Below are 12,895 nucleotides of genomic sequence, written 5' to 3' on the forward strand. Positions count from 1 at the left end.
GTGGCGAAAAAATCCGAAAGTGAACACGCTCTTTCCTCTGACGGACGACAAAAGCTCTCTTCTTCGGCTGCTGTGCGTTTGATTTTACTCGGATTTTGGACGACTTTGATTTGGCCCACGCCAGCAGAGCAGCCTATCTATCATGTGGCATATCATTTCGCGGTGCAGCAGAGGGCTCTCTCTCTTTCTGTTTTTTCCCTACTCTCTCTATAGATATATCTCACGGCACGCGCAGTAGTAGTATTCATCATCATCACTGAAAGAGGGAGACGAAGAAAAGAGATGTCTCATCACTCTCTCCGCGAGCTCGCGTCTTCGGCCTGCGTCGGGTCCTCCTCGTTCCCGGCGTCGACGTCGTATTCTTCTTCTTCTTCTTTTGATTTATTTATCCCATCGGCGAAGGAAAATTCCGGGGCGACGACGACGACGGGTGCGGCGGCGGTAGCAGCGGCTGGGAAAACAATAGGCGTCAGTCCGGCCATAAAAGCTGTTTCCGGGTCGTTCGGGGGTATCATCGAGGTAGGTTTAGTTGTCCTCTCGTCGTGGTCTTCGAGAGAAGAGTTGCTTTTTGTAAACGACGATACGATTTCAAAAATGGAAAAGAAGAGGCGACGCGTGAACTCCTTTTGCTCTCTGTCTATGTATCTCGCCTTAGGCGTATCTTTATTCACGACTCACCTGCGTTTCTTTCTTTCCTTCATTAATAATGTGTGTGTTATCTTAAAACAGGCGTGCTGTCTTCAACCCGTGGACGTGGTAAAAACGCGTTTACAACTCGATAAGACTGGACAATACAAAGGCATCGCGGACTGTTTCAAGCAAATACAAGCGAACGAAGGCACGAAGGCGCTGTGGAAAGGATTAACCCCATTTGCGACGCACTTATGCTTTAAGTATATGCTGCGAATGGGCACGAACGCGACGTTTCAAGCCGGTTTGAGAGACGAAAATGGGTACTTGAGCACGCAACGCAGGATGTTGGCCGGTTTCGGCGCCGGCGTGTGCGAAGCGGTGATGATCGTGACTCCGTTTGAAGTGGTTAAAATTCGATTGCAGCAACAAAAAGGATTAGATGCATCAAAGTTAAAGTATAAAGGCACGTTTCATTGCGCGAAAACGATTATTGCGGAGGAAGGTGTGAAAGGTTTGTGGTCAGGCGTCGGTCCGACCATCGCGAGAAACGGGACCAATCAGATGTGTTTGTTCACGGCGAAAGCGCAGGTGGATAAAACTTTGTGGGGAAAGCACGATGGGGACGGGATGGTATTGCATCCCGCGCAATCCCTAGTTAGCGGTGGATTAGCCGCAACCTTTGGCCCCATAGCCACTGGGCCGTTTGACGTCATGAAGACGCGTTTGATGGCGCAAGCGAAAGCGCCGCCCGGCACCGAGGCCAAGTATAAAGGTTTCTTACACGCCGGGGTGGTTATTTTCAGAGAAGAGGGTATCTTTGCCATGTGGAAGGGTTTGTTGCCGAGGTTAATGCGCATTCCACCTGGTCAGGCGATCACGTGGATGGTAGCCGACCAAGTCGTCGGATTCGTCGAGAGAAGACAAGAGGAGCAATAACGCCTACTACGCACGAATACTAATATATAGGGAGGATCCATAATAACGACCATTCCCACGCGCTCGTGCAAAAGTAACTAGCGGTTTTTAATTTATGATTTGTTTTTTAGAGTACACACAGTTTGCCCGTTGAAATACCACCTACATTCGTCGCGCGTGTCGCGCGTATTCTCCGCCTTCTGCTTCGCGCGGGAAGAGTCCCTCTGAGAAAAGATTTCTCTCTTTCTCTCCCTCGTATCGTCGTCATATTTTTGCGCACAAAAAGACCACTCTCTTTCGAAGGACGACATGCTCAAAAGCACATCAGGTTACTCCACTCTTGGTGGTCGCGTCGTCATTCATTTCAACGGAAGAAACGCCCCAATGACGACTACTACGTTCTTGCGACGACGACGTCTCCCGAGCGCCGCGCTCGGGAGACGTCTTCTTTCATCCGCAATTGGAGATGATAATTCTTCTTTCGCTTCCCCGTTTCTCCTCCTCCTCGCGAGGAAGAGGACGACGACGACGATTACGACGACTCCTGTTTTTGCATCGTTCGCGCGATCGAGCGCGAGGACGAAGGCGATGATGACCCGAGGGTATTCTCGAGCAGTCGAAGCAGTCTGCTTTTCGCGGGGAGAGATGGTGCAAAAGCGCAACTTCGCTCTGCAAAGAGGGACGACGAGCGCGACGACGACGACGCGCTTGGCGGCGTTGAGCACTTCCACGCCTCCTGCCACGACCTCCACTGCCGAAGAAGTTGGCAAAATGGAAGCGTCGTCATCGGCGGCCGCGACGAAAACCAAACTGTATTCGATCGAAGGTATGCGGTGCGGCGGATGTTCGGCGAACGTTGCGAAGACGTTGAACTCGCAAGATTTCGTCAAGAGCTGCGCGGTGAATCTAGTCACGAATACAGCAGCGATTACGTATGCAGAAGATGGAACAGAAGAAAAAGAAGTAGCAGCAGAAAGAGAAAAGTTAGCGATTGATTTGATTGCAAAGAAAGGGTTTACGATGCGCGTTCGCGAGAAAGGCAAGGCCGGAGTGCAGATGGCGCTCGAGAGTCAACAAAAGCGACTCGAGGAAAAGGAACGGACGACGAAAGACTTATACTTGGCGTGGGGGTTAACGATTGCGTGTTTAGGAACGCACGTTTCGCACCATCTCCACCAGTTGGGATTGCACGAATACGCGCACGGAGATGCGGTGACGAGTTTGGCGAACCCGTGGATTGGAGCGGCGATTGCGAGCGCTGCTTTGCTCGGTCCGGGGAGGCAGATATTGTCGGACGGATTTGTCGCGTTTAAGAATGGAAGTCCGACGATGAATTCATTAGTCGGTGTGGGCGCTTTAGCCGCGTTTACGTTGAGCGGAGCAAACGCTTTGCATCCGGTGCTGAACGAATACGGCATGCGAACGAATGATTTTTTTGAAGAGCCGGTTTTGTTGTTGGCGTTTATTTTATTAGGAAGGGCGCTCGAATCAAGCGCGAGAGCGAGAGCCGGGAGCGATTTAGCGAGCTTATCGAACTTGCTCCCGGCCGAGGCGAGAATGGAAATCACGCAAAACGATTCCAAGAAGTTGGATTTAAACGCAGTATTAAGTGATGAAAAAGATGAGGGCAAAGTAAACGATATCGAAACCGATGATGTTATGTATGCTTTCGTCGATCGAGAATCAATCACACCCGGCGATGTCGTCCGAGTGTTCCCAGGCGAAACTATTCCATGCGACGGCGTGGTCGTTTCTGGTGCCGCATCGGTCGACGAAGCTTCTTTGACGGGAGAACCGATTTTCGTCCCCAAATTTAGGAAATCGAAAGTGAGCGCTGGATGCGTCGTTCACGAAGGCCCACTTTCGATCATGTCCTTGAAAAACGGCGATGAATCTATCGTTGCTGGAATTCAAAAGACTGTCGAAGATGCGCAAAGCAGGCCAGCGCCAACGCAACGCATCGCCGACGCCATCGCCGGACCGTTTGTGTATTCCGTCATGGGGATTTCGTTGGCGACTTTTTTCTTTTGGGCTGGATTTGGCGAGACGTTTTTCCCCGGAGCGTTGATGGAGGCGGTCGGTTCGAACGCCGCGGGTATTCCCTGGTGGCTCGCGCCGACAAAATTGGCAACGAACGTTTTAGTCGTCGCGTGCCCGTGCGCTTTAGGCTTAGCAACACCGACGGCGGTGTTAGTGGCAACGAGTTTAGCAGCCAGGAGAGGTATTTTATTGCGAGGGGGCGACGTCTTGGAGCAAATGGCAAAAGTGGATTGCGTCGTGTTCGATAAGACTGGGACGCTGACCGTTGGGAAACCAAAAGTAACTGAAATGAAAGTATTTACTAATGAAGAGGATGGAAGTAACGAGGAAGAGAGAAGATTAAACGCTTTGCGCATCGCAATGGCGGTTGAGTCCGAAAGTTCTCATCCGCTCGCGAAGGCCATCGCTGCGTTTTGCGGCGATGAAATCGGCAAACTCGACGCATCTTCCTCTTCTTCGTTTAAGAAGCGTTCGGAGGAGAAAACATCCCCTGGCTTTGGCGTTTCTGCTCTGCTTGACGACGAGAGATGTTTCGTAGGCACGCCGAGCTGGGTTCGATCCGAATTAAACCTTGTGTCAAAAGAAACAGAAGAAGAAACGGAAAGTAGCAGTGGCGCTTCGTTTGCCGCCGTGGGTACTACATCAAAAGGTATACTCGCGCTCTTCCAATTGAAAGACGAAATGCGACCGGATGCCATCGAAACGATTCAAAGATTCAAAAATGAGTTGAACTGCGAAGTGCACGTTTTATCGGGCGATCGCCAAGCAGCCGTCGATGCGGCGGTTCGAGAACTGAGCGCTACTCCCCTCTTCGCGTCCGCTCGCGGCAATCTCTCGCCGAGCGATAAAGCAGCCATCATCGAGAAATTAAAAAGCTCCGGGAAAACGGTGGCCATGATTGGCGACGGCATCAACGACGCCCCAGGATTAGTCACCGCGGACGTCGGTATTGCTGCCTCCGGCGGTCTCGAAGCCGCCGCGGCTGCCTCCGGCGTCGTTTTAGTTTCAGAGAAGAACGAAATCGCCGCCTCGGCGGACGCCGTGGAACTCGGTCGCGCCGCTTTAGCAAAAATACGGCAAAATTTAGGATGGGCGTTAGCGTATAACGCCGTCGGTATTCCTCTCGCCGCCGGCGCTTTTCTTCCGGAATACGGCATCAGTCTCAACCCGAGTTTTTCAGGCGCGATGATGGCGTTCTCCTCGGTCGCCGTGGTTACCAATTCCGTCCTTCTCAAAGGTCCCACGGGAAGACTCGGCGACGTCCACTTGGGGTGGGGACTTCAAAAAAAAGAAGAAGAGCCTCCTAAACGTTCGTCGTTGTAGTAGTAGTACGTTGTAACAGTACGATATCATAGCGAGAAAAAAATGGAGGGGGACGAACTCTTCATCGAAGAAAAAAAAAAATTCATCATCTTCAGTAAAAGAATGAAAGCGATACTACCGGCAACAACGGCAGATACAGCTCCGGATGATACGAAGACGTCGTGGGAAAACTGGATGCGATGGAGTCATCATCACAACCACAACATATCGTCGTCTGAATCGTCTTCAAAATCGTACGAAGCGCTCTCAGAAGATTTGATGATACGAAAGAACGATACGAGCGTGGCACAGTCGTTGAAACAAATAGAATTAGACGTCACCCGAACCTTTCCGAACGACAAGGATTTCGTTCACAACGGACGAATGATTCCTCCTCTGAGACGCATTTTACAAGCTCTGAGCGCATCTGATGCCGTGAAAGGGTACACGCAAGGCATGAACTTTCTGGTTGGGTTTCTTTTGAAACAACAGACGATGATGATGCAGATGCCCACATCGTCAGCGAGCGAAGCGGAGTGTTATTCTTTGAGCAAAACGTTCATCGAACACGTTTTGACCGGGTATTATTTCATCAGCGAGAAGAAGAAAAGCGAGGAAAACGCTGATTGGTTCGCGTTAAAGAGAGATTTGAAAGTTTTGGACGAGAAAACGAAACGTCTCTTCCCTCGATTACACGAAACGTTGTCCGCGAACGGCTTCTCGGTGACGTTTTTTTGCCCGCGGTGGTTTCTGTGCGCGTTTATCGGGGTGTTGCCGGATGAGGTGGTGAAGAAGGTGTTCGATGCGCTCTTGTTTCACTTGTGGACGCAGAAACAGCAACAACAACAACAACAGCAGCAACAGCAACAACGGGCGACGACGAGTTCTTCGTCTCCTTTAGCTTCGGGATGCTGCTCGGAGATGCTCGTGGCGTTTAGCTTGACGACGTTGAGCTTTGTTCAAGATGAACTCGATGCGAGAAGGACGAGCGACGTCGACTGTGAAGCGATAGTATTAGCGATTAGAGATGCGACAAAAAGCATCGACGGTGAGGTGTTTATGAAACGCTTCGCGGAAATATCCTTTTCTTCGCGGTCGTCGTCGTTAGAGAATACGAAAGAGGAAGGAAGAAAGATAACAAAAACGAGGAAACGCGCGCGTTACGAAGAGGACGACGATGACGAAGAAGAACAAAAAGAGGCAAACACCAGAATGAAAACGCCAAAGACGGCGTCACTGGTGGGCAGTAAGAAATATAACCATCTGCAACCAACGCCATTAGCACCACCGATTGGAAGTGCGGTGAAGCGCGTCTTGACTCCAATCGCGAACTATTTCTTTTCCATCAACCCGAACGACGAACCGGCGCAGCCGCAACAGAAATCTCCTGCGATGAAAACAGCAACAACAACTGCAAAGACGCCACAAAGCTCGCGTTTGAAAGCTACGTACGCGATTTCGACAAATAAGAAACGGCGAATGGAAACAGTGAGAACTTTTGAAACGCCAATCGACGATCCGGAAGGATACGAACGAGATTTACTCGAATTACTAAGAGCCGAAGAACATCAAGCGATGACGCCGGTTAGAAAAATTACAATAGCACCTGTAGGCGATGAAAATTGCTGCGATACTATACCAACTATGGCGGTTGGATTCTTTAGCCCGAGAGCGGCTAAAGAATTAGGACCGGAAGCGAGGCGTTTGGAAACTATACGCTCGCCTTTGTCGCCTTTGATGAGCTTTCGCTGATAAAAAAACTTGACGCGATTTGAAAGAAATATCAATCAATCTATATAAAAGTAACTACTGAGATTCATATTTAGTTTCCACCGCCGCCTAATGAAATATGTTGGAGCATGCGAAGTAACTCGTGACTGCTAATCACGTTGCCTCCGCCTCCCAAATTCGTTTCTAAAAATTGCGAACGACTCGGTTTTGGACCGCACAATCCGCCAACTTGCTCCTCGTTCAAACGATCCAAACTCCCGCCGTCTTTATTCGCTTCCAACCATTTCGGATTGTTATTCAAATGTCTTCGCATCTCGCTCCGCTCTTCATCCGTGGCTTCCCCAAACTCTCTCAAAGCGTTCGCCAACACTACCGCGGATCCAACGTTTCCTTTTCTTTTGCTCAAGCGTTCACACAGCAAAGCTTCGTCCATAGTCTCCGCCACCTTTGTCGGCAATGAATTCTTATACACATCCCCCGAGCCTTCATCTCTCGCGCACACGACCAACGGTATCCAAAGCTTTTCGTGAGGACTCGATAACGCGGCTAAAATAGCTCTCGATGCCGCCGCGTGAAACGCGGACGACCACGGGTATTCGAACAACATAATCGCCAACGTTTCTAAAGTCATCGGTTTCTTGTCGTCGTTCGTTTCCTCCAATTTCAAATGCGCCATCTTCTCATCAATTTCCAAACATCCCAACTGTAGCATCATCGCAATAATCTCTGCTGCTCCAACGCGATGACTCCCAATCGCTCGCATCGTCGTCTCTCCCGGAATAATCTCGCGCGTTTTCGAACTCCCCGGTCTATACGCCATCCCCGGATCAATCGTCAACGCTTTTGCAAACACCGACAACTCCTTCGCCGCCAATTGAACGCACTTGGGTAAATCGTGCAAATTCAACCCATCTTTACTCTCGTTCAATTCGTCATCTTCTTCTTCGTCTTCTTCGTTTACGATGCCAAAAATCGATCTCACGCCGCCGTCCGACGACGACGCGCCTCCTTCTCCTTGCTGACTCTCAATCTCCTCTCTGTTCGCCAACTGCTCTAAAGCGTCGTTGCTCAGTTGCCACAACGTCGATCCTAACTTTTCGTACTTTTCCAGCGGATTCTCGTCCGCAACCGCGACTTTGACGTATTGCAAGAGTTCCGAAAAGTCTTCCTCCCGCATGCGTTCCGAGTCGTTTTCACCGTCTGATTCGTTTTCTCCTTCGTCTTCTTCTTCGTCGTCCTTGTTGTATAAGCCACTCCTCGTATTAGTATTAGTATTGTCAAACAACGCGTTGTTTCCACCACCACTCGTACTACTCCTCGCGCTATCATCGTTACCGTTACTATTAGTATTATTATCTTCATCCGGAGGCGTCGTCGCGTCTTCGAACACGTCCTCGTCCTCGTCGTCGCTCTCTTGGTTTTCATCCGAGTTCGAATCGATTTCATTCGTGTTCGTCAAATCGGTTTTGGGATTCGGCGTCGTCGTCGTCGTCGAAACCGTCGTCGTCGCGGCGTTTTTACCATCGCCATCGTCGGTATCTCCTCGTCCCTTTTTCGTTTCGTCGTCCTCTTTCACTCCAGAAGAAGAGGAGGACAGGTGCATCGATTCCAGTTGGTGCTCCATGATGTTTTTCGTAGATGTGTGATGGGTCTTTCAAGTGAAGTCCAAAAAGGAGGCGAAACGCTCAAAAGGAAAAACGAGTGCGCGCGATGCGCGTAAGGGCGGCGTTACAATTTATTTATTTCTTTCTCTCTCTCCCACTTCTATTCAAAGTGTACCATGTACACCAATGCGATTCTTAAAGACAGCGTATTGTTCATCCGTCGGTTCCGGGCACCCTTTTTCGAGCAAGTAGTTTACGCACTCGGGGTGTTCGTAGTAACGAGCGCAAGCGATGTATTGCCAGACGTTAAGAGGCACTTTCGCCTCTTCGAATAAGTATTTGAGGCAATCGAGTTGGTCATAGTTTGCAGCACCTGCCACACAGACGGTCTTTACTGCATCAGATATCTTTCTTTCTTCGACGAAATATTTCAAGATCTCCATGTGACCATTGCGTGCTGCTTCTCCTGCCGCTCCTTCTTCCGTCTCTCGCGAAGGTTTCTCTTTGTCGAAAAGAAATCGAAGACAGTCGAGGTTTCCTTCAATAGCAGCATATCTACACGCCTTTTCTTCATCATACGGACAACAATTGTCAAAGCAATACTTCAGTATCTCGAGATTACCTTTACGTGCTGCCTCAATAATCGTCCATTCATCCCACTTGCAATGTTTCACTTCTCTCGCCCACTTGAGGAACTCGAGTCTGTTCGTTCCAGTAACTTGCTCGGAAAACCAGGCTTGATCCATCACTCTTCCTCTCTCATCTTTCTCTCCCCCAAAGGGTATGTCATTCCACACCCATTCCAACGTTGAAATGGATGAACATTCGTAAACAGCCCCACGTAATGTCAATACGTCTACCCCGGCATACTTAAGCACATCCAAACTCTCTCTATTCACCTTTGAAAAGAAAAACCGATCCGTCGCATCCAATTTCGGCATCACATGCGAGACAAACACATCCTTATGATGCGTCACCAATCCCGTCCAAATCGCCGTCGGTCCGAGCTTCAACCGCTCCAAATTCTCAATATGCTCCGCTAAAGCTTTTTCTCTCTCCTTTTTCTTCTTCCTCTTCGCCGCCCCGGATATTTTCCCCATCGGTTATTGATTTTAAGTCAACCCCCCGAGAAGCGTTTTTTGTGAAGTGGTGTGGAAATTTCCCCGAAATCCCCTCAGTGTAAGACTCACACATCCTCGCGCGTAAAACGAGAGTCATCGTCACAAAATGTCGACAAAACCGACTTTTGCAAAGACCACCCCGAATGGTGCACGCCGCGCTGGCGTTGCAAACGATGGGCAAAAACTCGCGCGATTATGTGCTCGTTCTTCTTCTTTTTCTTCTTCTCAAAGTAAATGCAGAGGGAAAAGATGCACGAGCGGAACGTGCTGCACTAAAGCGTCGTCGTCGTCAAAAGATGAAGCGTCTTCAACAAACGTCCGATACGAAGGCATCGCGCTCCCGACGTTATTAAACAACATCCCACACACGAGAGAAATCCGACGTTTTTTTTACGACGACGCCACGGAGAGCGTTTTGAGAGCGATTAAAGATGACAGAAATGTGCGCATGAAAGTCTTTACTGAATTCCCGGAGATGAACGTGGAAGGGGACGTGTTTCGAGCGGGAACGTTGCTGGAGATGGTGCGAACGATGGCGACGGAATTAGCGAGGATGGAGAGGAAAGACGGGAGTGGTGGGAAGCAGAGGGTGAAACTGTGCGTCCAAGGGAGCATGGGGACTGGCGTCTTTCAAGGCTTGCCGCTGGCGCTGAGCGGGATATCTCGCTTGATCGATTTGATGGATTGGGAAGAAGACGTGGCGGAGAGAATTAGCAACGGGGCGATTGGGAAAGACCACGCGAAAGACGACGAGGACGTGTTTATACTCATTTGCCCGCAGAATATCGTCGGGTATAGCATATTACCGTACATGGAAGAAATGATGGAAGTCGCGGGTAATCGACCGATGATTTTGTTAAATCCAAAGCTCGGCGACATTCAAAGCGCCGGGAACGTCATGTCCATTCGAGGCAGGCAAGGACGAATGGAATTTGCCAACAGTTGGGAAGAAATATACCATTTCCGCTTGCTCTACCGCAAACCGTTCTTTTTCCCGATATACGGCGCGCTCCGGAAAAGCTATTCGAGCGCGGAAGAAGACGATACGTGGGAATTGTACAAACGATTCGGCAAAATGGACGACGAGTATTATCAGTTGATGGAGGTGTATAAGAAAGAACCGAATCCAGACCAGATGACCAAAGTTATTTGGGGGAAGCGGTAATGTGGTGTTGTCATAGTTTCATCGATGAGAGTGTAGTTTTGTTGTTAGTAGCGTGTTTGGGAAATTCTCGTCATAATAAACCTTTAACTCACGCACACACACACACACACAGATACTACATATTTACCCTCACGCGATGACATCCTCTCATCACGACCTCCCTTCCTCTTTGGAAACTGCCGTCCTCTGCGAGTCGGTCAAAATGCCCGACGACGCGCCGTTCATTCGAGGGTACGACTTTGCTCCCCCTGCTTCGTCGTCGTCGTCGTCTTCAGACGCCAAAAACGGCGCAAAAACGGGGAAAAGTGGTGGCGGCATCTGTTACGAAACCTTACTCGACTCTCTCTTAACGACTGGATTCCAAGCCACCTCTTTGGGGATGTGCATCGAGGAAGTGAACAGAATGCTCAGGTGGCGATTATCGGACGAAAAGAGAACGACGACGGAAACGAAAGAAGGAGGAGAGGAAAACACGTTCGAACCTTCCCGCGACGATTTGTTGACGGACGAAGAGAGAAGTGAAATTCGGACGAAAATTTTTTGCGGGTTCACGTCCAACTTGACTTCATCGGGCGTCCGAGAAACGTTGTGCTACTTAGCCAAGAACAAAATGATCGACGTGTTTTGCACGACCGCGGGAGGAATCGAGGAAGATTTCATCAAGTGCCTCGCGAAGACGTACATTGGGGATTTCGCGCTGAAAGGCGCAGACTTGCGAGAGAAAGGATTGAACAGAATAGGGAACTTGTTAGTCCCGAACGATAACTATTGCAAGTTTGAAGATTGGTTGATGCCTCTTTTAGACAAGATGTTGAGCGAGCAAAATGAGAAAGGCACGCACTGGACGCCTTCGTCGTTCATTAAACGATTAGGTTTGGAAATTAACGACGAGACGTCGGTGTTTTATTGGTGCGCGAAGAACGACATCCCGGTGTATTGTCCGGCGCTCACCGACGGTTCCATCGGCGACATGCTCTATTTTCACTCGTTTAAAAATCCAGGTTTAATCATCGATTTAGTCAAAGACATTAAAAACTGTAACGACGAAGCGTTTCTCGTCAAGCAACCTCGAAAAACTGGGCTCATCATATTAGGAGGCGGTGTCGCCAAACACCACATGGCGAACGCGAACCTGATGAGAAACGGCGCCGACTTCGCCGTCTACATGTCCACGGCGACGGAACACGACGGCTCAGACAGCGGTGCTCGACCGGACGAAGCCGTCAGTTGGGGGAAAATTACCTTGGACGCGAGACCGGTCAAATGCTACGTGGATTGTACCATCGGGTTTCCGTTGTTAGTCAGCAGGACGTTCGCCAAACCCGGAGGCGATTGGGTTCCCAAGAAGGCTTGAAATTTGTAGAGAACAAAAGTCCTCATTTATATTGTTTGTAGTAGTAAGTCAGTAGTATTCACATTAAAACCATGGCGTTGTCAAAAGCAGTCACTCTCGACGACGTCTCGTTTCCATTTTCTTCTTCTTCCTCCTCTATCTCCTCCGAGTCCGGGTTATCCTCCGAAGTTATCCAAGCGTACGAAAACATCGGCTTCGTCTGTTTGAACGGATTTTTACGCGAAGAGGAAACACAAACGCTTCTTCAGCGCGCGAAAACGCTCGAGCGAGACCATCATCGCCGCGAGAAAACGGAGAATACGTCCAAAAAAACCGTGTTCACGACCGGGGAGAAGAAACAAGCGTCGAGTTGTTCGGACGAATACTTTTTAAACAGCGCTTCGAATGTTTCGTATTTTTACGAGGAGGAAGAAGAAGAAGGAGAAGAGACTTTGAATAAAATCGGCCACGCGTTGCACGATTTGGATCCTGCATTCGGTGCATTTTCACGAAGCGAGAAGATGAAGCGATTTTTAGAACAGTTGGGTTTAGTCAAGCCGACTCCGGTGCAATCGATGATTATATTTAAAAACGCGCGGTGCGGCGGCGAAGTCGTGCCTCACCAAGACGATACGTTTTTGCGCACCGGGCCGGAAAAGAGTACGATTGGCGTTTGGGTCGCGTTGGAGAAGTGCACGATTGAGAATGGGTGTTTGCGAGCGTTGCCAAGAAGCCATTTGAATGGAACGAGGAAGCGGATGTTTGTAAATCACGATGCGGAAGTGAGAAAGGTGCAGTTTTCGAACGACGGCGACGGCGAGGAAGTTGAGTATAACATAGAAGAGTTCGTGCCGTTGACAGTCGACGCGGGAACGTTAGTCTTTTTGCACGGAGAGAACGTGCACTGGAGTTTAGCGAATACGAGCGATAAAAATCGAATGGCTTACAGCGTGCATTACGTGGACAGTGGGAAGGACTCGTGCGTATGGCTAAACGATAACTGGTTACAACGACCAGAGACGTTTCCGTTCAAATGTCTTTGATAAAAGCG

At 49.6% G+C, this 12,895-nt stretch overlaps 8 protein-coding genes across 8 annotated transcripts; 6 read left to right on the forward strand and 2 right to left on the reverse strand.

The window, feature by feature from the left end:
* Window positions 1–282: 282 nt before the first annotated feature.
* On the forward strand, window positions 283–1,569 carry Bathy04g03860 (predicted protein; the record flags this gene model as incomplete). Its single annotated transcript, XM_007513783.1, has 1 exon — window positions 283–1,569. One exon carries the CDS (start codon window positions 283–285, stop codon window positions 1,567–1,569), a length of 1,287 nt encoding a protein of 428 aa, XP_007513845.1.
* A 363-nt stretch (window positions 1,570–1,932) lies between these two features.
* On the forward strand, window positions 1,933–4,911 carry Bathy04g03870 (p-type ATPase superfamily; the record flags this gene model as incomplete). Its single annotated transcript, XM_007513729.1, has 1 exon — window positions 1,933–4,911. One exon carries the CDS (start codon window positions 1,933–1,935, stop codon window positions 4,909–4,911), a length of 2,979 nt encoding a protein of 992 aa, XP_007513791.1.
* A 102-nt stretch (window positions 4,912–5,013) lies between these two features.
* Window positions 5,014–6,642, forward strand: Bathy04g03880 (metal-transporting ATPase-like protein (ISS); the record flags this gene model as incomplete). Its single annotated transcript, XM_007513421.1, has 1 exon — window positions 5,014–6,642. The coding sequence occupies one exon, from the start codon at window positions 5,014–5,016 to the stop codon at window positions 6,640–6,642; it is 1,629 nt and encodes a 542-aa protein (XP_007513483.1).
* Window positions 6,643–6,712: 70 nt separating this feature from the next.
* Bathy04g03890 (predicted protein) lies at window positions 6,713–8,245 on the reverse strand (the record flags this gene model as incomplete). The annotated part of the gene is made up of 1 exon (XM_007513733.1): window positions 6,713–8,245. One exon carries the CDS (start codon window positions 8,243–8,245, stop codon window positions 6,713–6,715), a length of 1,533 nt encoding a protein of 510 aa, XP_007513795.1.
* A 144-nt stretch (window positions 8,246–8,389) lies between these two features.
* Bathy04g03900 lies at window positions 8,390–9,325 on the reverse strand (the record flags this gene model as incomplete). Its single annotated transcript, XM_007513759.1, has 1 exon — window positions 8,390–9,325. The coding sequence occupies one exon, from the start codon at window positions 9,323–9,325 to the stop codon at window positions 8,390–8,392; it is 936 nt and encodes a 311-aa protein (XP_007513821.1).
* A 127-nt stretch (window positions 9,326–9,452) lies between these two features.
* Window positions 9,453–10,511, forward strand: Bathy04g03910 (predicted protein; the record flags this gene model as incomplete). Its single annotated transcript, XM_007513720.1, has 1 exon — window positions 9,453–10,511. The coding sequence occupies one exon, from the start codon at window positions 9,453–9,455 to the stop codon at window positions 10,509–10,511; it is 1,059 nt and encodes a 352-aa protein (XP_007513782.1).
* A 136-nt stretch (window positions 10,512–10,647) lies between these two features.
* Window positions 10,648–11,865, forward strand: Bathy04g03920 (deoxyhypusine synthase; the record flags this gene model as incomplete). Its single annotated transcript, XM_007513742.1, has 1 exon — window positions 10,648–11,865. One exon carries the CDS (start codon window positions 10,648–10,650, stop codon window positions 11,863–11,865), a length of 1,218 nt encoding a protein of 405 aa, XP_007513804.1.
* A 71-nt stretch (window positions 11,866–11,936) lies between these two features.
* On the forward strand, window positions 11,937–12,887 carry Bathy04g03930 (phytanoyl-CoA dioxygenase domain-containing protein 1; the record flags this gene model as incomplete). Its single annotated transcript, XM_007513779.1, has 1 exon — window positions 11,937–12,887. The coding sequence occupies one exon, from the start codon at window positions 11,937–11,939 to the stop codon at window positions 12,885–12,887; it is 951 nt and encodes a 316-aa protein (XP_007513841.1).
* Window positions 12,888–12,895: the final 8 nt, after the last annotated feature.

The sequence above is a fragment of the Bathycoccus prasinos genome (assembly GCF_002220235.1).
Source record: "Bathycoccus prasinos genomic : Chromosome_4".
Taxonomy (NCBI): Eukaryota; Viridiplantae; Chlorophyta; class Mamiellophyceae; order Mamiellales; family Bathycoccaceae; genus Bathycoccus; species Bathycoccus prasinos.